General features: G+C 39.5%; 4 protein-coding genes and 2 long non-coding RNA genes across 6 annotated transcripts; 4 read left to right on the plus strand and 2 right to left on the minus strand.

Moving 5' to 3' along the window:
- Positions 1 to 745: 745 nt before the first annotated feature.
- Positions 746 to 4,990, minus strand: LOC138129906 (uncharacterized). Its single transcript, XR_011159419.1, has 3 exons — positions 4,721 to 4,990; positions 4,469 to 4,659; positions 746 to 4,418 (listed from the first exon to the last, which is right to left on the minus strand). It is a non-coding gene; the product is annotated as an uncharacterized lncRNA (long non-coding RNA).
- Positions 4,991 to 6,524: 1,534 nt separating this feature from the next.
- LOC138128560 (probable cytochrome P450 6a14) lies at positions 6,525 to 9,791 on the plus strand. Its single transcript, XM_069044764.1, has 3 exons — positions 6,525 to 9,037; positions 9,084 to 9,335; positions 9,383 to 9,791. The coding sequence occupies exons 1-3, from the start codon at positions 7,969 to 7,971 to the stop codon at positions 9,550 to 9,552; spliced, it is 1,491 nt and encodes a 496-aa protein (XP_068900865.1). The 5' UTR covers positions 6,525 to 7,968; the 3' UTR covers positions 9,553 to 9,791.
- A 164-nt stretch (positions 9,792 to 9,955) lies between these two features.
- LOC138128558 (luciferin 4-monooxygenase-like) lies at positions 9,956 to 12,396 on the plus strand. The gene is made up of 5 exons (XM_069044762.1): positions 9,956 to 10,321; positions 10,368 to 10,575; positions 10,625 to 10,943; positions 10,993 to 11,310; positions 11,550 to 12,396. The coding sequence occupies exons 1-5, from the start codon at positions 10,211 to 10,213 to the stop codon at positions 12,178 to 12,180; spliced, it is 1,587 nt and encodes a 528-aa protein (XP_068900863.1). The 5' UTR covers positions 9,956 to 10,210; the 3' UTR covers positions 12,181 to 12,396.
- A 65-nt stretch (positions 12,397 to 12,461) lies between these two features.
- LOC138128559 (luciferin 4-monooxygenase-like) lies at positions 12,462 to 15,049 on the plus strand. Its single transcript, XM_069044763.1, has 5 exons — positions 12,462 to 12,630; positions 12,677 to 12,881; positions 12,931 to 13,249; positions 13,298 to 13,615; positions 14,306 to 15,049. Exons 1-5 carry the CDS (start codon positions 12,520 to 12,522, stop codon positions 14,931 to 14,933), a joined length of 1,581 nt encoding a protein of 526 aa, XP_068900864.1. The 5' UTR covers positions 12,462 to 12,519; the 3' UTR covers positions 14,934 to 15,049.
- Positions 15,050 to 19,124: 4,075 nt separating this feature from the next.
- Positions 19,125 to 19,925, minus strand: LOC138129908 (uncharacterized). The gene is made up of 2 exons (XR_011159421.1): positions 19,668 to 19,925; positions 19,125 to 19,618 (listed from the first exon to the last, which is right to left on the minus strand). It is a non-coding gene; the product is annotated as an uncharacterized lncRNA (long non-coding RNA).
- A 649-nt stretch (positions 19,926 to 20,574) lies between these two features.
- On the plus strand, positions 20,575 to 21,722 carry LOC138129904 (farnesol dehydrogenase-like). Its single transcript, XM_069046230.1, has 3 exons — positions 20,575 to 21,272; positions 21,324 to 21,473; positions 21,530 to 21,722. The coding sequence occupies exons 1-3, from the start codon at positions 20,703 to 20,705 to the stop codon at positions 21,566 to 21,568; spliced, it is 759 nt and encodes a 252-aa protein (XP_068902331.1). The 5' UTR covers positions 20,575 to 20,702; the 3' UTR covers positions 21,569 to 21,722.

Genomic DNA, 21,722 nt, shown 5'->3' on the forward strand with positions numbered 1-21,722 from the left:
CTAAGATGCATATTTATAAATGAGTCAAGTACAGCGTGATCAACAATGACTGAAAATCTGTTGGAAATGAAACAATTGAAAAATATTGTTTTTTTTGTCTCGTAATTGGCACTGACCGGATGTTTTAACTTGACACGACATTAAAAAAAAATAGGTTATGTCGGTTGTGTTAATGCTGTTACAAAAATGAACCTTTAATGGTAAATTTCAAATTTGCCTGTCAACACTGTCAAAGCTGACAACCGAAAATGCGTTTAGATTACAGTGGTGCCAAAATTATTCAAATTTTCGTTGTTACCAACAGCTTAAGTCAATCTTGATCACGCCTTATAATTTAAAATCGAATATTTGAAGTTGGTAAGAGAGTGGGCAGAAAAAAGTCACTAAAGTGAAAGTGAGACTAGGACAGGTTTTTTTCAAATGAAAAACGTCACCAGTAACTTTTACGGGGGAAAAAAATTCAAACTATCGTGTTACATGGGAACGAGGCAACCTCCCAAACACATTTCAGTTCTACCAAGCTTGAACAAGAGAACCTTTACGGAAATTTCTTACAACATGACCTTTACGGGAAGGGACACAAAACTCTTCGAAGAAAGTTCACTCAAAAATAAAAACAGGTTCAGCAGAAGTATAAACTGTCACTATTTATTATTAAAATTCGAATATTTCTAGTTGGCAAAAAAAAAACACTTAAACTTGAGGTTTAATCGAAGATAAAATAACAAGATCTAATTTTTGATCGGATAACTTTTTCAGTTTTACGAAATTTTTTTGCTTTGACAATTGTACGAGTTGAATTTGGGCATTTCTACTCTGGTTAGGCCCGAGAGCTTTAGCTCGAGAGTTTAACTTTTGAATAAAAATGCCCAAATATTAACGAGTAAAATTGTCTACAGCAAAAATGTTTAAGTGAAAATTGGGAAATTTATCAGATATAAAAAATTAGGTCGTGTTATTTTTGGCAAAATTAATTCGAGAATATAAACTTTAACGTTAGGTAATTATTTATTTATAATAGGTACAGTTATTAAAAACACAATGGTCAAAAACAATTTGAGGATCTGACAGGAGTAGCATACAATTTTAATCACATTTGACAGATGACAGAGTAGTAGAACGTTTTTATCGTGATAAACATTTTTGATTGGATGAAAACAAGCGCTCTGATTGGCTGAACCCAACCAATCGCAACAATTCCACATACCCACTGCCGATTTTTTAATTTCGGAAGAATCGGTATTGGGTTCACTACGCAATGTCCCTTTCAAGCCGCAAAGAGTACATTTGTAACTGAAATTACTTTTGGAACCATATCATCTTTCATTGAGTTTCTATATCAATTTTAACGTTGAAAATACGTGATTTATATACCGGGACATTTTTTTAACTCTGAACATAGTCCACACTTATTCCCTATGTTCAATTTTAAAAAACACAGATCAATGCATTGTGAGTTGCTATGCAAGCAACTACATATACCGAACACCAGAGATTTTGAAATAATGTTAAAAATTGTTCCGATTGATGGAATTGGTCTATCATGTGTTGCATTGGAAATGTCACGCACATTTCTAATGCTCTGATTGGCATAGAATAACTGCATTATGTGTATTTCTTCTTCAAATAACTTGACCATTTTGTTAAACTGTCAAGTATTTATTTGCGTTACCTTGGTTACGTAATTACATACATGCATTGACCTGTGTTTTTTAAAACTGAACATAGGGAATAAGTATAGGCTATGTTCAATGTTAAAAAAATGTCCCGGTATAGTAGACATTAACATTAACAATTCTACGACCTGACAGCTGAAATTTTGTCTCATTTGGAGTATTAGCACTTTCTTGTAAAAAAAACATGGTCATCTAAATTTTCTAAACTATCATTTCAACTTATCGGTATAAGTTTATAATTGTCTATGATATGTTCAGCTGTAAAAACATTTTTAGAACCTTTTATTTTTTTAACAGTTCTTTCCTACTTTTAACCTTTCTTGAATAGTTATGTCAGATGTTTTTTATTTTCTCCCTCCATTAAAACAAATTAAACTATTTCCAAGTAATGGATCGAAAAAAATTAAATTAAGAAACCTAAGTTAAAATAAATATCATCTAATTATTATTAACCTAACAACTAGATAATCTTAGAATCAACACAGTAGGTAATCAGCAGTGACCCCGGTGATCAGCACGAATGTGACACTCAAAATGCAATCACAAAACGGAAAATATTTATCCCAATTATGCATTCATAATTTTCAGTATCGAACTCGGTGTCGGTCAGTTGGGTCAAACTACCTGCGATGACGACAGAAACAAACAAACAAATGCCATGCGTTTATTTATTATTGATTACTTTGTGGTTATTTTATGCTCCTGTTAATTTGACAATTTTTAATTTTTCACTTATTACATTGTTTACCTCAGGTACGACAGCTCTAATTTTGTTCATTCATGTCGGTTTTTTGGAATATCTGAGCTTTAAACAGTTTTAATTGATTGGCAGAATAACAATATGGATGTCAAAATGACAAGAATTGAAAGTGGGGTTACGGTTCCTAAAGATTGATTTACACGTTACGTGAATATCAAGATAGTGACGGCTAAAATTTTTCGCAGCCATAGTAATCAATTTAATATGTGAAAGAAATGAAAAATTGTCAAATTGACAGGAGCATAAAATAACCACAAAGTAACCAACAATAAATTAACGTACCGCTTTTATTTTTTTTCTGCTTCTGTTGTTTCAATAGAGAGAAAGCGAGGAAGGAAGGTAAAAATTAGACTATATAGTCCAATTTTTAGCCTTTTGAGGTGACGTCACGATTTCCTTCCTCGCTTTCTCTTTATTGAAACGGCAGAAACAGAAAAAAAAAAACAAAAAAGGCACGTTTATTTATTGACGGTCACCTTTCAAAGCAATTGTCAACAAATTTGAAACATTATAGTTATTTTTGATCAATTCAAATTTGTTTCTGATCCTAGCTCAAACATACGTGAAGTTACTAGATAATGACGTCATCGCAAAAGGGTAAAAATTGGACTATAGTTCAAACATACGTGAAGTTACTAGATAATGACGTCATCGCAAATGGGTAAAAATTTGACTCTAAAATAACAACTATTTTTGCGTTAAAATTTGATTAATAGTGTCAGTTGTTTGACGTTTATTAGCTGAAGAGCAGAGATACGAAAAATCTGACACTGTCCAAGTCATATCCTTTACATTTATACAGGGTGTTTTCGAAGTTGAGGCGTTCCTTTTAACATGTGATAGTATGCGTTATTCTAAAGAATTTAAGCCAAAATCACCTTAGTAAAATGTGTACGGCAATGAAGATACAATAAGTTAATTTTTTTGAAATTTTTGAAACCGGTCCTGCTCAAATTTGCGCTGATTTGTAAGAAATTGGAATTGACAAAGAAAAATCAAATGAGCATGGAAATTAATCAAAACTACTGTCAGAGTTGTCATCTAATTAGTCGAAATGGCTTTATTATTAGGAAAATAATGAGCTCACAGATATGTTGCAAATGCATGGGCAATGTTATCATGTTATCAGAATGCATCTGTAGCGTCCAGAGAGTATTGCAAAGCGATTTCCGGAAAGACACCATCCTGGGCCAGGTTAATTATTAATCTAGTACAGCGGAGAAATGGACGGACCGGACTCAAAATTCTAGAAAAAATATACAATCAATTATCTCCCTTAATACAAACATTTTACTAAGAAGATTTAGGCTAAAATTCTTAAGAATAATGTATAGTACCTCGTGTTACAAGGAACCCCTCAACTTCGAGAACATCCTGTATTAATCATTGTCAGTTATTTTATTCAAAAGAATTTTCTGCAAGTAAGAGATTCAACCAGTAAAGGATAAAGGTACAGAGATAAATATACGTTCTAAGCTTAAGACGCGCACGCTTTTTAGAATGATACAAAGACATCTTTTTTAACTTACTTTTGATTGTGACCACTCCCTAGTAACTTTTCAGTTGCTAGGTTATTGATAGGGAATTTTAGATAACACTAAATCCAGTCGCAGTTGGCAACTCTCGGAGGCGCCATTTTGACAGAAACGTCACGCTCACAGAAGACAGAACGGAGAACGACTTGCGCAAACGTTTTTCGACGTACTCGTACACTGGCGCATATCTATAAAATTGAGTTTTGGTACAAAATGCCACGTCGTCTTCTCAAAGTTGGGACCAAACGGTTAATATTGACTTGTTTCGAGACATTTATTGAAGCCAACGGGAAAACAACTCACAAAAATGAACATCACCAATAAAGTTAACTCTATTTGTGCTTTTTTGTTGTACATTTTGGCTAGTAAGTGTTGTAGTTTGATACCTTCTGCCTTTTCATCTCCTGTAAATAATTTTTTTTAACTTTCTGTCTGATTAGTTTTTATCTGAAAATATTTGTATTAATCAATGCTAATTGAAAGTTCTGATTAGGTACCTTTAGTAATCCCCAGGCATTTTTCGCGTTTGTCTTACTGCCAAATGACCATTTCCTTCGTTCTTCATTAATATCGAGAATTGCATGAGGTGATTTCGAAGTTTTTACGTTAAATAATCTGTACCTGGATATAACCCCACTTTTCAACAGACGTGATCACAGAATCAGACAGACGATTTTAGTTTCTCCTACTTCAAATATTGATTTCCGTTATTAATATTGATAAATACATTAAAATCATTGCTTTACTACCATGGTCAAGTGTTGACAATTCTGACATTTTCACATCATGTTCACGCCACACAAATATTTAGTATTCCTAAAACGTATGCAGCACACAGCTAAACAGCGCCTACTATGTTTTTCGTTGCGATCACAATCAAAGTGAATAGATAATATATCCAAATTCCAAATGTGATTTATTGCGAAGGGATGATATGAATGCAAAGTTAAGATTGAAATTAAAAAGGAGCTAACAAAAGCAAGTCACAGCTAGTGTTGAAAGTGGCCACCAACGTTTGTTAATTCAATTTTGTAAATTGTAACAATTGTCAATTCGATTAATGACATTTATTCAATGAATCAATTCAATGAAAGTGAATAGATATTACTTCTGCAACTTTAACTACACCTCGCCCAAAAGTTTTATTACTGTGCAACAGCCTTAAAGGATTTCGCGACCAAGGTGTAAACAACATTCTTTATGCAACCGAAATTGTAATAATTTATAACAATAAGTACATATAAATTCGGCTAACGTGTCGCTATGGAAATGACATAAATAAAACAATTCATTTTGTAAATACAGAATCGTAAAAATGTCGGAAGAGAACTCTACTGAAAGTAATGTTTCAGTTTCGTGTAGGTACTTCTCCAGACTTAAAAAATACATATTATAAATTCTGCGGTTTCTAATTTGATACCCGAAAAATCTAAACGCCAGTTTTAGAATCTGATTTGTATCAAGTATTAAAATGAAGTTTACTTTAACAGGCGTTGTTAAAAGCAACGGCCGCGAAATTGGATTTCGCGGCCTGTTTTAGGTACGCGGAGTGCTCGTTTCGCATACGGTTGCACAAAAAAATTTAAATTGGTGTTTGTCAACGATTTCCGTGAAAAAATATTCTCCGTTTGAACATTTTTTATAATTCCAATCAACGGCATTTGAGTGGTATGAAGTTTTGAAGAAATAATAAAAATCTAACTTTCGCCTACTATTATAATTAATGGCATAGCGACAATAATGTTTGATTTTTTACAACAATATTTATAAATAATGAAAATTTGAAATTACCAATAAAAAGTGGAAAAAAGCGTCAATAGTAATACATTTCTTAAATGTCTAGTTAATGAAATTTTAATAAATGAAAGTACAATTTACTGTTCTTTATTATTAGTTATGTGTAATACAGCTTAAAAAATAAATTAAATAAATCATTTTTTTTACTAATGAAATTTTGATAAAATCGAACAACTGTCATCCTGATTGACCTTGAAATGTCTATTATTCGAATTACTCAAATTTTTATTAGTCCAAAAAATTAAACAAAAATCACAAAGAAAAAGAAATTCCGATTAGAATTTCACGCCGTGACAATTCATATTATTATGACAGCCCTCGTCAGACACTTTTTTGACAATTTGTCACAACCCATCAAATCTTCTATTGTTTGTTGTTATTCTATATTTTATATATTTACAAGCGAATTAATTTTATTTGATTTTTATGTGCTCGTTATCGTCTTGTAACTTAACCTTTCTTCACTTTTATTACTCCATTCGTTTTTTCTCCTTCTCAGAAACTATTGCATTTTCGAGTTTCACGACGAATCAATCCAAATCTCTACAAAACACAATAATTTCTTGAATTATCAGTCCAATAGTGGAGCATGGAGTGCCGCAAGACACCTTCTTAGGCCCCATTTCTTTCACAATATAATTTATTATTTTCTATTTCTCTATTTTTTGCCAATGATAATTGCAGCAACGCCGAAGACGCGTTCATTTCGGAACCGTTGAACAAAGCGGTAAACAAGCAAAGCGTCATTGATAATTATTTGTCAGTAAAATATGGTGATTAAACTGATAAATCTAGTTACTTTTTGTGTAAAGTACCTTCCACATCTAAAACGCTGTTTATACGGTCATGGCCTACTCTTATGCCAATTTCATTGTAACGGATTATAACGCATTCACGATAGTTTCAAATTCGAACTACATATTTATGAAAATCTAACATTTTAGTTGGCAGTATTGTGATTTGTCATGATAAATCTAATCTATTTTATGTTATATGTAATTGAATTGTACTAAATTCATCAGGAAATTGACAATAAGACAAATATTTAAAAAAGAGACATCATATGACAGGATCTGATCCCAATCTAACAAAAAAATATCTTACCCTCCTGCGTGTTTAAAACAATCGTGAACGTCTAATACATCGAGTGATCATAAAGAAAACAAATCAAGAGTGCTACCTCATCATTTGTTTTATCGAAACGTCTTTCTTAGCTTGATCGTACACATATATATACTTGCTATACAGAGTCGTTTTATTGGTTGCCTACCTCTCGGAAAATCTGTTATTAATTAATTAATAGTTAATACTTTATTTTTCCAAACTCAACAGTTTATGATTTATCGAATTGTTGCCTTTCTTTTGCCCCTCACTGTACAGGGCAAGTCATATAAGGGTTATTTCTGAATTTATTTTGTATGCAACCAAAAATACTAATGACGCTGATCGCTTGATGCCGTTTATAATGTGATTTAATTTAGTAATCAACGTAGGTATGTAATTTGGCTAAAAATGTCAAAATGACAGTTGATGAATTTAATTTTTGATTTCATTAATCAGAACAGGATATAGATATGTATGCATTAAGGGAGATATAAACATGATTTTTCCCTGAGATTGAAGTGGTTACACACCGAGGGGAAAAACATGAATATCTCCCGTGGTGCATACAATATTTTATTTTTTAGTGTCTGTACTTAAAAGTGAAAACTTTCTTAAAAATATTTTGCAGAGAAGATTGCGTGAATATATGGTTGCTATAGTTTTGTTCTCATGAGTTTGTTGTAAACAATGTGGAGGGCGAATAAATTTATTCACTTAATTTTATTGCTCAATCATTATCAATGGCTCCCCAAAAATTCACACTAATGTCAGCCATGTTTCCTGTCAATGCTGTCATCTGTCATCTAGTCAGGCCGTTTGTAGTCGTCCAGACAATCTAGTGGAATGGTTGTAGTTGTTTAAAACCCCCAATGGAACACCCAAACACTACCATCACTAATCACCATTAAATTAAACCGACATCATTATCGCTACGACCGTAACGAACGCTACAACTCCCAGATTAACATTCTCTCCAAATCTGTGCACCGATTGGACACGTTCGCACCATAAGACGTGCCAGTTCCTCTCTCCGAATTCGCACAACCAAAATAAATTTGTGTATTTTCCATCACTCCGTCCAGTCCTTCCCTCGAGAATGTTGCTAATTGTAGAGGGTCTCCTGGTCACTATCTTGTTGGTTGTGGCCTACTACAAGTACTCCTTCCGGTACTGGAAGCGGCGAAATGTCCCCTACGTCACGCCCACCATCCCGTGGGGCAACTACCCCAACGCCATCAAACGCAAGATCCACTACGGCCAACAAATCGTCAACATCTACCACCAGATGAAGAAGCAAGGACACAGATACTTCGGCATCTACCAGTTCTTCCAGCCGTGCTTCGTCCCCATCGACCCCAAGTACCTCAGACTCATCATGTCCAAAGACTTCCACTGTTTCTACAAACGCAACTTCTACTACAACGCCAAAGATGACCCCATCAGCGCGCATCTGGTGTCCTTGAACGGCGACAAGTGGAAGAAGTTGAGGAGCAAAATGACGCCGACTTTCACCACGGGAAAGATCAAGATGCTCTTCAAGATCTACCTGGAGTGTGGCAAGATTCTGGGGAGTATTTTGGAGGAGCACTGCCAGAAAGGAACGCCAGTCAACATCAAAGAGATGTTTTCTTCATTTAGTACTGATGTTATCGTCAACTGTGCTTTCGGGCTTGAAGTGGATTTCTTCAAGAAGGCGGAGTTTAGTAAACACTCCAGGAAAGCTTTGGACTTCGACATGGTGAGGTCTTTTGTTATGTACTTGGGGGCGGTGTTTCCGGATCTCTGTCGCAAGTTGGGGTTCAGACAAGTGGCCAAGTCTTCTGCAGACTTCTTCCTCGACATTGTCAGAAACACTGTGAACTACCGCGAGAAGACCAACACCACGAGAAACGACTTCTTGCAGTTGCTCATCAATCTGAAGAACGAGAAGGTCGATGGGGAGGAGTTCACCATTGAGGAAATCGCCGCCCAATGCTTCATCTTCTTTTTAGCCGGATTCGAAACCTCGGCTACCACCATGGCGTTCGCACTCTTCGAAATAGCGCTCAACCCTGCGATCTACCAAAAGCTAATGGAGGAGATAACCGTGGTGATGAAGAAGTCTCGAGGGGAGATCACCTACGACGCCATCAAAGAGATGATCTACCTCCACCAAATCGTCGAAGGTACTCTTCCCTCCTTCTCCTCTAAATCTTCAAAATTTTCTTGTAGAGACTCTCCGAAAGCACTCCCCGGTCTACTTCGTTACCAGACTTTGCACCAAAGACTACCACTTCCCGGACTCCGACGTCGTCTTGAAGGAAGGCAGTCAAGTGTTGATCCCCATCCGGGGGCTACACAGCGATCCGGAATTCTTCCCGGATCCTGAAAAATTCGACCCGGATCGTTTCCATCCCGACCGCAGACACGAGATAGACCCGTACAGCTACATCCCTTTCGGCGAAGGACCAAGGAACTGCATTGGTAACCACCGCACGATGGAACTCCTGATTTGGAACATTTCTTTGCAGGTTTGCGGTTCGGCATGATGGAAATCAAGACTGCACTGGTGACGGTTTTGCGAGACTACAAGTTCATGGTCAATCCTAGGACCCACGTGCCGGTACAACCCAGCCCCATTAGTCTCATGTACGACGCCATCGGCGGTCTCTGGCTCGACTGCGAGAAAATCTCCACCTAATAAATACATAACTCAGATGTGGTGATTATTTTTTCCCTGGCTCGATCTGGACCACAGAGTGCAACTCTTGAACCGATTGCATCGTTAGCTGCGATTCCTAAGACAAAACTTGCAGTTGCAGAAAATGCAACGAGCCGAGATTGTTTGTAGAAGTATTTGGAAGGAACCATGATCAGCGCAGAGTTGCAAAATGCGTGCAACTGCAAAATATTCAATTTAAAAATGTTTCGTAATTGGGGTAATAAGAAGTTAACATTAACACAATGTTTTTTCACCGACGGCATAATTCTACCAACAATAATTATAATTTTATCTATTCGAGGACAGAACGAACACCTGTTAAAACAAATTAATTTGTTTACGAAACACTGAAGGATAACACTAATTAGAAATGAGTGTCTAATAGAATTATCTTTTTATAGAAAAACAGTTTTGTCTCGAATTCAAAGTTCGTTCATTCTTGCCACTTCAATAAATTTTTATGGTTTTGGTAAAACTGTTTGTAGGATTGATGCCTTACTAAATAGATTGACTACAAATAGCACTTAAAACTCTTCGTGTTAATTCTGTAGTACAAGCAGATAATTTCAATCAATTTGTCTTATAAATATTGTGTCTTCGACACACTTAAACTCATTGACAATTCTGTGATGCCATTATGAAGTCGAGGGTGTTGGAAGGTTCTGGTGTCAATTTGGGGGTTCCTCTTGAATCTCTCGGCAAACTTTTTCTGCAAATGTGCAACACCCGCCACAACACCACAGCTGTGGTAAGACATTTATCGTCTCTCATCTTGCCTAAAACACTCCTTCCAGATGGACATCAAATCCGGTGAATCCCTCACATATGGACAGTTATGCCAACTCGCCACAAATCTAGCAGCGAGTCTTCGTCTCTTGGGTGTCAAGAAAGACACAATTCTTGGTGTGGTCGCCGAAAACTCGCACAAATTTGTCGTAACCTACTTGGCAGGGTTCTTTTTGGCGGCTCCCTTGCATCTCATCAACCCCACATTTACAGAATGTTTGTTTGATTCCACGTGTAGTAAATCCATTTAATGATACAATTCCAGACGAACTGCACGAGTTGCTGAGTTTGTCCAAACCCACAATCGTCTTGTGCAGCAAGTCGAGTCTAGGGAACGTGGTGAAGGTGAAGGACAAGTTGGGTTTTATCAATACGGTTATTTCTTTTGACGGTGTCGTCGAAAGCAACCAAACGATTTTGGCTTACGCGGATCTGATAAAAGAGTCGGAAGGGTTTCAGATCGAAGAAGATGTAGATTTGGAGAATCAAGTGGGATTGATTTTGAATTCCTCTGGGACCAGTGGTTTGCCGAAAGGTGTCATGGTGACCCAGAAGATGTTGTGGTTGAATTTTGTCCAGAGCCGGTAAGAAGAAAGACGTAAATTGGTTGGTACGTTATTTTACCAATTGTAGAGATCCCAATCGGTTTCAAATGAAACCTGAAGAAGTTGTCCCTCTTGTTGTACCGCTTTTCCACGTGTACGGAGTCATCGTTGTAAACGTTACTCTCTACAGCGGCGCCACTGTCGCAGTTTTTGATCGCTTCAAACCAGAAGCTCTTTTAAAAACAATTGAGGAATATAAGGTGGAACAGCTGTTTCTGGTACCGTATTTGATCAATTTTCTCGGAAAGACTCACTTGGTGGAGCGATTCGATCTCTCTTCAGTTGCACAGGTCTGGAGTGGGGGGTCTCCGCTTTTCGACGAAGATGCCAAAATGGTCCAGACAAGGTACGATGAGGTATTACTTCCACTACATCATGTAAGACACTTATTCCACTGTTTAGATTCTTACTAGACAGAGTTTAATTGACAGTCATTGCAAACTGTCACTTGTCACTTCCATTTTAAGTTGGTAACAGTGCGTGTCAAAGTGACAATCACAAGTGTCATTCACGAACTGTCACCTGTCATGAATTTTCCTTAATCACTCTGCAAGGACGCATCTGTGACCACTTGAATTCCTTCAGATTGCACTTGGACAAGTTGCACGTGATGTACGGCTTGACAGAGAGCGGAATCGTGACCCACACCTCCCACAGCAAAAACGGAAGCAGCGGGACAGTGATGTGTGGCCACCGCGTCAAAGTGGTGGACCCCCAAACGGGCGTCGCCCTCCCGCCCCTCGACCACGGAGAGATCTGCGTCGGCGACAACGTCATGAAAGGGTACCTCGCCAACCCCGAGAAAACGCGAGAGGCCTTCGATGCGGAAGGATTCTTCCGCACCGGAGACATCGGCTACTACGACGACGCCGGCGCCCTCTACGTCGTCGGCCGGAGCAAAGACATCATCAAGTACAAGTCGTTTCAGGTGTCGCCGGCCGAACTGGAAAACATCCTCGTCAAGCATCCGCAAGTGAGGGACGCCGCAGTCGTCGGCAAGGCTGACCATAAGTTCGGAGAAGTCCCGGTGGCTTTTGTCGTGAGAGACGAGGGCGCCACTGTTACGGGAGAAGAGATCTGCGATTTCGTCGCTGGGTTTGTTAGCGTCGGGAAGCGACTCCACGGAGGAGTGAGATTCGTCGAGGCTATTCCGAAGAATACCACGGGGAAGATATCACGCAAAGAGTTGACAAGACGCTTCGAAAAAGAGGAATGAGGGACGTTGTTATCGGTTTTTAAATTAAATACGACAGCGTCAACTTTCCGGCGATTTGTTCATTAATGGCACGAAAAACCGTACACGGTGGTGGATTCCATTAAAAAACTTACTAATCATATTAATTATGTCACTGTAGAACTGGTAATTAAGCGACTTAATTTGTTTGCGATGTAGCAAAAAGTAAAAAACAAAAATAAATTTTGTCCTACTGAAGTTTGACCTGTTGGAGTTTGCTTAGAGTCGTCCTTTTGCACCTCCTAGACCCTATAAGCATACGAACCAACTTGATGCACCTGCATTATTAATATCGCATCAACATCGACCACTACTCCTATTATGGAACCAAAAGTGTTGCAAGGTCCTTCAGACAACTCAAAAGTTCCACGTAAATCCCTCGGCCAACTACTCTTACAAGTGTGCAACACTCATCGCAACAACACAGCTGTGGTAAGAAGTTTCTTGTCTCGTATCTTCCCCAAAACACTGTTTCCAGATTGACATCAAATCTGGTGAATCTCTCACTTTTGGTCAGTTATGCCAACTTGCGAAAAATTTAGCGGCCAGTCTTCGACTCTTGGGCGCCAAGAAATCCATGGTGGGTGTGGTCGCCGAAAACTCGCACAAATTTCTGGTGACTTACTTGGCAGGCTTCTTTTTGGCAACTCCTTTGCATCTAATCAACCCCACATCTACAGAATGTTTGTTTCATTCCACGTGTAGTGACTGTCTCTAATGATGGAATTCCAGACGAACTGAAGGAGTTGCTGACTTTGTCCAAACCCACAATTGTCTTTTGCAGCAAGTCGAGTCTAGGGAACGTGGTGAAGGTGAAGGACGAGTTGGGTTTTATCAAGACGGTTATTTCTTTTGACGGTGTCGTCGAAAGCAAGCAAACGATTTTGGCTTACGCGGATCTGATAAAACAGTCGAAAGGTTTTCAGATCGATGAGGGTGTAGATTTGGAGAATCAAGTGGGGTTGGTATTGAATTCTTCCGGGACCAGCGGCTTGCCCAAAGGTGTCATGGTGACTGAGAAGATGTTGTGGTTGCACTTCGTCCACAGCAGGTAAGACGAAAGAAGGAAATTGTTTGATGTGTCATCTGACAATTGTAGAGATTCTGATTCGTTCAGTATGAAACCCCAAGAAGTAGTTCCTTTAGTTATGCCGTTCTTCCACATGTACGCCATTCACTTTATAAATGTTGCTCTATATTCGGGTGCGACTATTGCCGCACTTGATCGCTTCAATCCAGAGATATTTTTGGAAACTTGTGAAAAATATCAAGTGGAACAGCTGGTGTTGGTACCATATTTGATCAATTTTCTCACAAAAACTCTTCTGGTTCCGCTCTACGATATGTCTTCGGTTCGACAAGTCTGGACCGCGGGATCCTCACTTATGGACGAAGATGCCAAAAAGATCAAAAAGAGGTGAGATGAAAACGATCAAATCATTTCTTGTACAGTTGGTTGCAAAAAAAAACAAGAAATGAAAATTTTCCTAATGTACTGTCGCGAACAATAAATTTTGATCGTCAATGTCATTTCAAAATTTGGTTAGATTGTCACAATTTTAAAAAATTTCCCTGCCTGATTATGCCCACGTCAACAAAGTGTCAAAAAATTGAGAAAAAAATGACAATTAATGTCATACAACATGATGATAGGTTATAATATTTATGACTGTTTTACAATGAAGCATTTTTGATTGCCTCAAACAATGACCTTGACGACCAAAATTTATTGCTCGCGACTGTAAATTTGGTTTTGTCCATTTGTCAATTAATTGTCTACTTGACAATACCTGTCAAATACTTTAAAAAAATGTCATTGAATTTTGACCATTATTCTAACCTATCTCTCGTAAAAAGGTTTCACACTATGAAAAAATTGTAAAAATGTGCCAGTTTCCGCTTTTTTTGCAACCAACTGTATCACAGTAACGTCATCGTAACTTTAGTCACAAATGTCACTGAAACTCCAAATCGATCTCCCCAGACGAGATTGTCCCATTTTAAGTTGGCACCAAAGATTATTTGTTAAGTTGGCAATTGATGTGTCATTTCAGAACTGTCACTTTAATTTTGTATACGATAAAAATGCAACAAATCAACTGTTCAGGTTAAAGTTGGACAAACTGCACGTCCTCTATGGACTGACCGAGAGCGGAATTGCGGTCCACACCTCCGACAGCAAGGGGGGCAGCTGCGGGACGGTGCTGTTTGGGCACCGCGTAAAAATCGTGGACCCCGAGACGGGCGTGCACCACGGGCCCCACCACCACGGAGAAATCTGCATCGGCGACAACGTCATGAAGGGCTACCTCGCCAACCCCGAGAAAACGCGAGAAACCATCGACCCGGAGGGATTCGTCCGCACCGGGGACATCGGCTACTACGACGACAACGGCGTCGTTTACGTCGTGGGCCGGAGTAAAGACATCATCAAGTACAAGTCGTTTCAGGTGTCGCCGGTCGAATTGGAGAACATCCTCGTCAAGCATCCGCAAGTCAAGGACGCCGCAGTTGTCGGCAAGACTGACCGCAAGTGCGGGGAGGTCCCCGTTGCTTTCGTCGTGAGGGAAATGGGTGGCACTGCTACTGAAGAAGAAATCTGCGATTTCGTCGCTGGGTTTGTCAGCGCCGAGAAGCGGCTTCACGGTGGGGTTAGATTTGTTGAAGCCATTCCGAAAAATATCACGGGGAAGGTGTCACGGAAAGAGCTGACGAGGCGCGTCGAAGAAGTTTGATTGAAAATTTTTAGGTCTTGTAGTTGTAAAGAAAGTTAAGGATTACGCAAAAATAAACTGTTGTATGAAGTTTTTTGTCGACGTATGAATTATAATGATTATTATCTGAAGATGCAGTAATTAGTTTGTTTACGAAACCCTGAAAAATAACACTAATTACAAATAATTATGTAAGAAACATACATTTTTATTAAAAGGACAGTTCTGTAGAAAAAAAGATTTATGTGAAATTCAAAGTACGATCGTGTTTTTAATGCGTTTATATTAAATTACATATTTGCAATAATTCTTTACGCAATTCTATTTGTAGAACAAGTTCTATGTCGGTCAGTACCATCGGTAAATCTGTCAAAGTGTCAAATATCAAAAACATCAAATGAAATCGTGTGAACATGAAATCGAAAGCATTTTTATATAAAACGCAACACTACCTAATTAAAACATGTAAATGTAATTGAGGTAAAACTCAAAAGTATAAAAATTGATTGAACGTCTCTGCGGATAAACATGACAGCTGCCAATCACATAAAGCAAAAAGTAGGTACTAGAAGAAAACTTTGCCAATCGTACTGTCGGGAGCAAAAAATTTTGGTCGTCAATGTCACTTCAAAGTTTAGTTAGATTGTCACAAATTAAAGAAAAATCCCTGCCTGATTATGTCCATGTCAACAAAGTGTCAAGAAAATGAGAAAAAAATGACAACTAATGTCATAGAACATGATGATAGGTTATGCTATTTACGACCGTTTTACAATGGAGCATTTTTCATTGTGTCAAAGCACGATTTTGACGACCATTTTTTTTTTTTGCTCGCGACAGAACTTTTTATCTGGTGAACGGTGAGTAATGGACTCGATTTTATACAGAATATTCTCATCAATGCCCTCACGGACGTTGTGCCTTTGCGCCGCACACTTGAAAATTATGAAGATACTGGAACGTCCCGTTAACAATTCGGGAGTTCCCCTTGAATCTTTCGGCAAACTTCCTTTACAAGTGTGCAACACTCACCACAATAAAGTAGTTGTACTACATTTCTCGTCTCTTATCTTGCCCAAAACACTCCTTCCAGATCGACTTCAAATCTCACTCACCACCGGAGATCACACCGCGGCAGGAGGAAGCCGAGATCGTGAGTGGGCAGCCCGCCCAGACCTCTCCGTGGTGTCACCGGGTCTACGGTTTGTGGTAGCAAATTTTATGGGTAAATCGGGGGGTTACCGAAAGGTGGACAGGGGTGGGTGGTCCCAGGGTCACCCACTTGGGTTAACTAGGGGAGCAGAGAGCTCCCTGAAGATGAAGAACAAATGCAAAGGCGATGGACAAGAGATGGACAAGGAAGGGATTTTACGATGATTCCCAGCAGAAGGCGCACGTGCTGTTCCCGAAAGCTTAACAAGGGCCGGCTTTTGGGCTGCAACAAATTAGGGGAGCAGACAGCTCGCCGAAGGTAACGAAATGGCAATGGGATGGGTTTTGAGAAAGATTTATGGATGCACGACGTAGACGTAAGGGTCCCCTTTGGGGGACCGATGCGGGTAAAATGCCGTAAGGGTCCCCCTCGGGGGATCGATGCGCGGCATAAGATCGCATTCGGGCAAGAAAACGGCCGGGGAGACTGCGGTCTGCCCCCAAGAGCGGTGTCCAGGGTAAATGGCAGACCACAATCTGTTTCCCCATAAAGCGTTCCAGCAGACTACCCAATCCCACGCATGTGGGCAACGGGCGTAGCGGTTCGCAATTTATGTATGGGACTAAGGAGGGAGGGAACCCCATCGGCTTTGCGGACTCTTAGTACTAACGTGGAAACACAAGATTTTACGCAATTTATGCCAACTCCGTACAAATCTAGCGGCAAGTCTTCGACTCTCTAGCGAGAGAGGAGAAAGGTATGAAAGAAATGTAAGGAAGCATGGAGAAATATATGAGGAGGAAAAAGTTGACGGTGAATGTAGAGAAATCCAAGATGATGGTGTTTAGAAAGGGGGGTGGTAGGAGAAAAATAAATGAGTGGAGATGGGAGAAGGATAAAATTGAAAAAGCGAGAGAATTTAAGTATTTAGGTTATGTGATGAATGAAAGAAACACAGCAGCAGCACATGTGAGAGAGTTAGTGAAAAAAGCAAATAAGATAATAGGAGCGGTATGGGGGATAGGAGAGAAAAAATTTGGACATGACTTTAGAAGGAGAGTAATGATGTTTGATAGTCTGGTGAAAAGCGTGATGATGTATGGAGCGGAAATATGGGGATGGAGAGAGCAAGAAGGGTTGGAAGGGGTGCAAGGAAAATATTTGAAATGGGTGCTAGGAGTAGATAGAGAGACACCGGGCTATACAGGGTGTTTTCGAAGTTGAGGCGTTCCTTTTAGCATGTGATAGTATAAGTTGTTCTAAAGAGTTTTACCCAAAATCACGTTAGTAAAATGTGTACGGCAATGAAGATACAATAAGTTAATTTTTTTGAAATTTTTGAAACCGGTCCTGCTCAAATTTGCACTGATTTGTTAGAAATTAGAATTGACAAAAAAATCAAATAAGCCTGGACGTTAATCAAAAATACTGTCAGAGTTGTCATCTAATTAGTCGGAATGGCTTTATCATTACGAAAATAATTAACTCTCAGATATGTTGCTAATGTATGGGCAATGTTATCACGTTATCAGAATGCAGCTGCGGCGTCCAGAGAGTACGCAGAGCGATTTCCAGAAAGACACCATCCTGGGCCACATCAGTTATTAATCTAGTATAGCGGAGAAATAGACAGGACCGGACTCAAAATTTTATAAAACAATAAAAACATACAATCAATTATCCCCGTTAATACAAACATTTTACTAAGAAGATTTAGGCTAAAATTCTTAAGAATAATGTATAGTACCTCATATTGCAAGGAACGCCTCAACTTCGAAAACACCCTGTATAGTGATGGAGGAAACAAAAAGAGATGGAATAAGAATAGAAGCAGGAAAGAGAGCAATAAGATTTGAGGAGAGAGTGATAGAGAGAGGAGAGTGTCGAATTTTGCAAGAGTGTCTGAAAGAAAAAAGGAAAGAAATAGGAAAAGGGGTATGGAAAGAGAGGGAGGCATATTTTGAAAGAAATGGGTATGCAGGAGCGGAGATAGAAAGAATGCGAGAGGGAGGCAGAGCAATGACAGATGAATTAGTGCAGAGAGACAGAGATGTGCAAGTGCAGGAAAGAAGAACGAGAATTAGGGAATCTAGGTACTATCGCGGCCATCCAAAAGTGAACTTTTTTTTTTATAGTTTGATTTTTACTTTAAATCATAGGCGTCCTAAAATGTCAAAGTTTGACACTAGCGTTAAAAAAATTATTGAAACTATTTTTTTTTAAATGCCACATCTCACTCCGATTCAGACAGCTAGGGCTATTGCAAAGCTGGAAGAAAATCGGTTGTTGGCTGCTGTTGCGAGAGAATTACATTGCAGTAAGACTTGCATCTTCAGTATAAAGGGGCGTTGGCAAAAAACAGGCTTGCGAGGCCAATACGAATAGATGTTGGAAAGGTTTCTTTACTAAAGTTTACTTTCACTTTAATAATGCATTAATTACTTCTCAGCCTCATTTTTATTAAAAATTATTTATTACAACTTTTTATTATTAAAATAGTAACGCCTGCTGCACGAACGCCAATGAATACAGCCTGATTTAATTTAACGAAAAATACGAACATTTTCGCAAGCTATCGTTCACTTTTGGATGGCCGCGATTGTACAATAGGAAGTATGAAAAAATAATAACGGAAGAACTACCAAAGTACCTGGGAAGAGAGAGTAGAAAGGAGAGAGTGATAATAGCAAGATTTAGGTGTGGAAATGAGGAGAGAGAGAATAAATATTGGAATGAGGATAGGATTAGAGTGTGCAGGATGTGTGGAGAAAAAAAGGAGACGATAGAGCATTTGTTGAATGAATGCGTAGAATTGAGAGAGAGAGATGAGAGTAGAGAAGAAATGTTGAATGAGAATGGAAGAGGGATCGAATGGATGAAGAATGTTGAGTGGAGAAGAAGGACAATATGTGGGGAGGGATAAATGCTAATTTGTTAATTGGTTATTGATTTTGAATCACTGTTTTATTTATTTAGTTAGATTAGTTTTTAGTTATTATATGTTAAGTATATTAAGTTAGTGGAAATGTATAAGTTAGTGGAAATGTATAAAAATCGGATTACTTTGTAAACCTGTATGTATAGGTACCAAATATACATACATAATACAATACAATTACAGAAGGAGTTGCTGCGTTTGTTCAAATCCACATTCTGCAGCAACTCGAGTCTAGGGAAGGTGGTAAAGGTGAAGGACGAATTGGGTTTTGTCAAGACTGTTATTTCTCTCTTGACGGTGTCGTCGAAGAGGAGAAAGAGACTTTGGCTTACGCAGATCTAATCAAAGAGTCGGAAGGGTTTCAGATCGAAGATGTAGATTTGGAGAATCAAATGGGGTTGATTTTGAATTTGATGTCATGATGACCCAGAAGATCTTTTGGTTGAATTTTGTCCAGAGTTAGAACGTCATTTTACCAATTGTAGAGATCCTAATCCATTTTATATGAGACCTGAAGAAGTACCGCTTTTCCATCTGTACGGGGTCAACATTGTAAACGTCGCTCTCCACTTCGGCGCCGCTGTCGCAGTTTTTTATCGTTTCAAACAATAAGCTCTTTTAAAAATAAATGAGGAATATAAGGTGGAACAGTTGTTTCTGGTACCTTATTTAATCAATTTTCTTGTAAGGACTCCCTTGGAGGAGCAATTGAACCAAAGTGGTCAAGACACGGTACGCGATATTCCTCCCAGAAAAACCTCTTCATGGAACGCACTAAATCCACTTTTTAGGTTCTTAGTAAACGTTGTTATTTTAGTATTTACCTTTTTGACAGTGTCACTGCAAACCGTCACTTGTCACTTCCATTTTAAGTTGGTTACGTTGTGTGTCAAACTGACAATCAAATGTGTCATTCATGAACTGTCACCTGTCATGAATTTTACTTGCTCACTTTGCAAGGATGCCACCGTAACCACTTAAATTCCTCTTAACTGAACTTGGACGAGCTGCACGTGATGAACGGCTTGACAGAGAGCAGACTTGCGACCTTCACCGCCAACAGCAAAAACGGAAACTACGGAACAGTGATTTGTGGCCACCGCGTCCAAGTGGTGAACCTCGAGACGAGCGTCGCCCTCCAGCCCCTCCACCACGGAGAGATCTGTGTCGCCAACTCCGAAAAAACACGAAGCTTTCTATGCAGAAGGATTCTTCCGCACCGAAGACATCGACTACTACAACGACGCCGTAGGTATCGTAGTTATCGAGCATCCCCAAGTGAGGGGCGTTGTAGTCGTCGGTAAGACTGACCGCAAGCTCGGGGAAGTCGCAGAAGGTTACGTCGTGGGCGAAGAGTGACGGAATAAAAGGAATGTGATTTCTCGCTGCGTTTGTTAGCTCCTATAAGTAAGCCCATGGACGCGGCGCTTAGAAGAAGATTGATTGACACTTGTTAGGTTTTAGGATCGTGAAGAAGATTAATCATAATTACACAAAAATACAATCAATCTTGAATTTTTTCTGTATTTGCATTGATTATTACTGTTAAATAAACAAAACAAAATCGATAAAGAAAAAACACCAACCCTGACCGTACCTATAATTATCTGAATAATACAACAGATTGATTCTTTTCAATCATCAATTATTCAATCATCTACCATTACCACAGTCAGTCCATTCCCGACCTTCCAAAACGATGGTGCTATCTCTGGACCGCTGGGTGGGCAAAGTGGCCGTCGTGACAGGCGCCAGCGCCGGAATCGGCGCCGCCATCGCCGACCAGCTCGTCTCCAACGGTCTCGTGGTGGTCGGCATCGCCAGAAGGACCGACTTGATCGAACAACGCTCCCTAGAGCTCTCCGACAAGACTGGCAAACTCCACGCCTACAAAGCCGACCTCGCCAACGAGGAGGAAGTCGTGGAAGCGTTCAACTGGATCGACGAGAACATCGGACCCGTCCACATCCTGGTCAACAACGCCGGCTGCTCCAAGGACACGACGCTGTACGACGGCGACGGCGCCATGTGGAAGAGCGTCCTCGACCTCAACGTCTTGACGCTGTGCGTGGCCACGAGAGAGGCCATCAAGAGCATGAGGCGTAGCTCCGTCAACGGACACATCGTCCACATCAACAGCATCTACGGACACAAGGTGCCCAACTTCGTGGGCCTCAACATCTACTCGGCCACGAAGTTCGCCGTCACGGCGCTGGGGGAGAGTCTGGAGGAGGAGCTGACTTCGATCGGGTCGAGAATCAAGGTCACGGTAAAGAAAATAATAATAATATTTTCCCCAAAAATTCTCAAATTCTGTTAGAGTGTTAGCCCTGGACTTGTGAGGAGCGAGCTGACTACTGGGAATCCTGATCCTGCGAAGGCTGCTGCCTATGGAGGACTACCGATTCTGCAAGCTGAAGATGTCGCCGATGCTGTCGTCTACGCATTGTCGACTCCAGAAGACGTTCAAGTAAACAAAGACATTTACCACAAGGTTTACAGCAATTTCTGTCGAAATTCTTGCAGGTGAAAGAACTAACCGTCACACCAATGAGAGTACTCTAGTAGCAAAAGATGTGATGTTAACAACTGAGTCATCCGGTACCATTATGGTAACGGTACTAGAAAAAAATTCTCTTCACCAAATCACTCCATAAGCTTTGTTCTTGTATAGTTAAATTGTGATTTAAACAATGAATAAAATGGTAAATTCTGGTAA

The sequence above is a fragment of the Tenebrio molitor genome, chromosome 4, assembly GCF_963966145.1.
Source record: "Tenebrio molitor chromosome 4, icTenMoli1.1, whole genome shotgun sequence".
NCBI lineage: Eukaryota > Metazoa > Arthropoda > Insecta > Coleoptera > Tenebrionidae > Tenebrio > Tenebrio molitor.

Coding starts and splice junctions, on each gene's coding strand:
- LOC138128560 (XM_069044764.1), top strand. CDS start 7,969: ATGTTGCTAATTGTAGAGGGTCTCCTGGTCACTATCTTGTTGGTTGTG. Junction 9,038..9,083: donor CCTCCACCAAATCGTCGAAG/GTACTCTTCCCT, acceptor ATTTTCTTGTAG/AGACTCTCCGAAAGCACTCC. Junction 9,336..9,382: donor AGGACCAAGGAACTGCATTG/GTAACCACCGCA, acceptor ATTTCTTTGCAG/GTTTGCGGTTCGGCATGATG.
- LOC138128558 (XM_069044762.1), top strand. CDS start 10,211: ATGAAGTCGAGGGTGTTGGAAGGTTCTGGTGTCAATTTGGGGGTTCCT. Junction 10,322..10,367: donor GCCACAACACCACAGCTGTG/GTAAGACATTTA, acceptor CACTCCTTCCAG/ATGGACATCAAATCCGGTGA. Junction 11,311..11,549: donor GCCAAAATGGTCCAGACAAG/GTACGATGAGGT, acceptor GAATTCCTTCAG/ATTGCACTTGGACAAGTTGC.
- LOC138128559 (XM_069044763.1), top strand. CDS start 12,520: ATGGAACCAAAAGTGTTGCAAGGTCCTTCAGACAACTCAAAAGTTCCA. Junction 12,631..12,676: donor ATCGCAACAACACAGCTGTG/GTAAGAAGTTTC, acceptor CACTGTTTCCAG/ATTGACATCAAATCTGGTGA. Junction 12,882..12,930: donor CAACCCCACATCTACAGAAT/GTTTGTTTCATT, acceptor ATGGAATTCCAG/ACGAACTGAAGGAGTTGCTG.
- LOC138129904 (XM_069046230.1), top strand. CDS start 20,703: ATGGTGCTATCTCTGGACCGCTGGGTGGGCAAAGTGGCCGTCGTGACA. Junction 21,273..21,323: donor GGTCGAGAATCAAGGTCACG/GTAAAGAAAATA, acceptor AAATTCTGTTAG/AGTGTTAGCCCTGGACTTGT. Junction 21,474..21,529: donor CGACTCCAGAAGACGTTCAA/GTAAACAAAGAC, acceptor AAATTCTTGCAG/GTGAAAGAACTAACCGTCAC.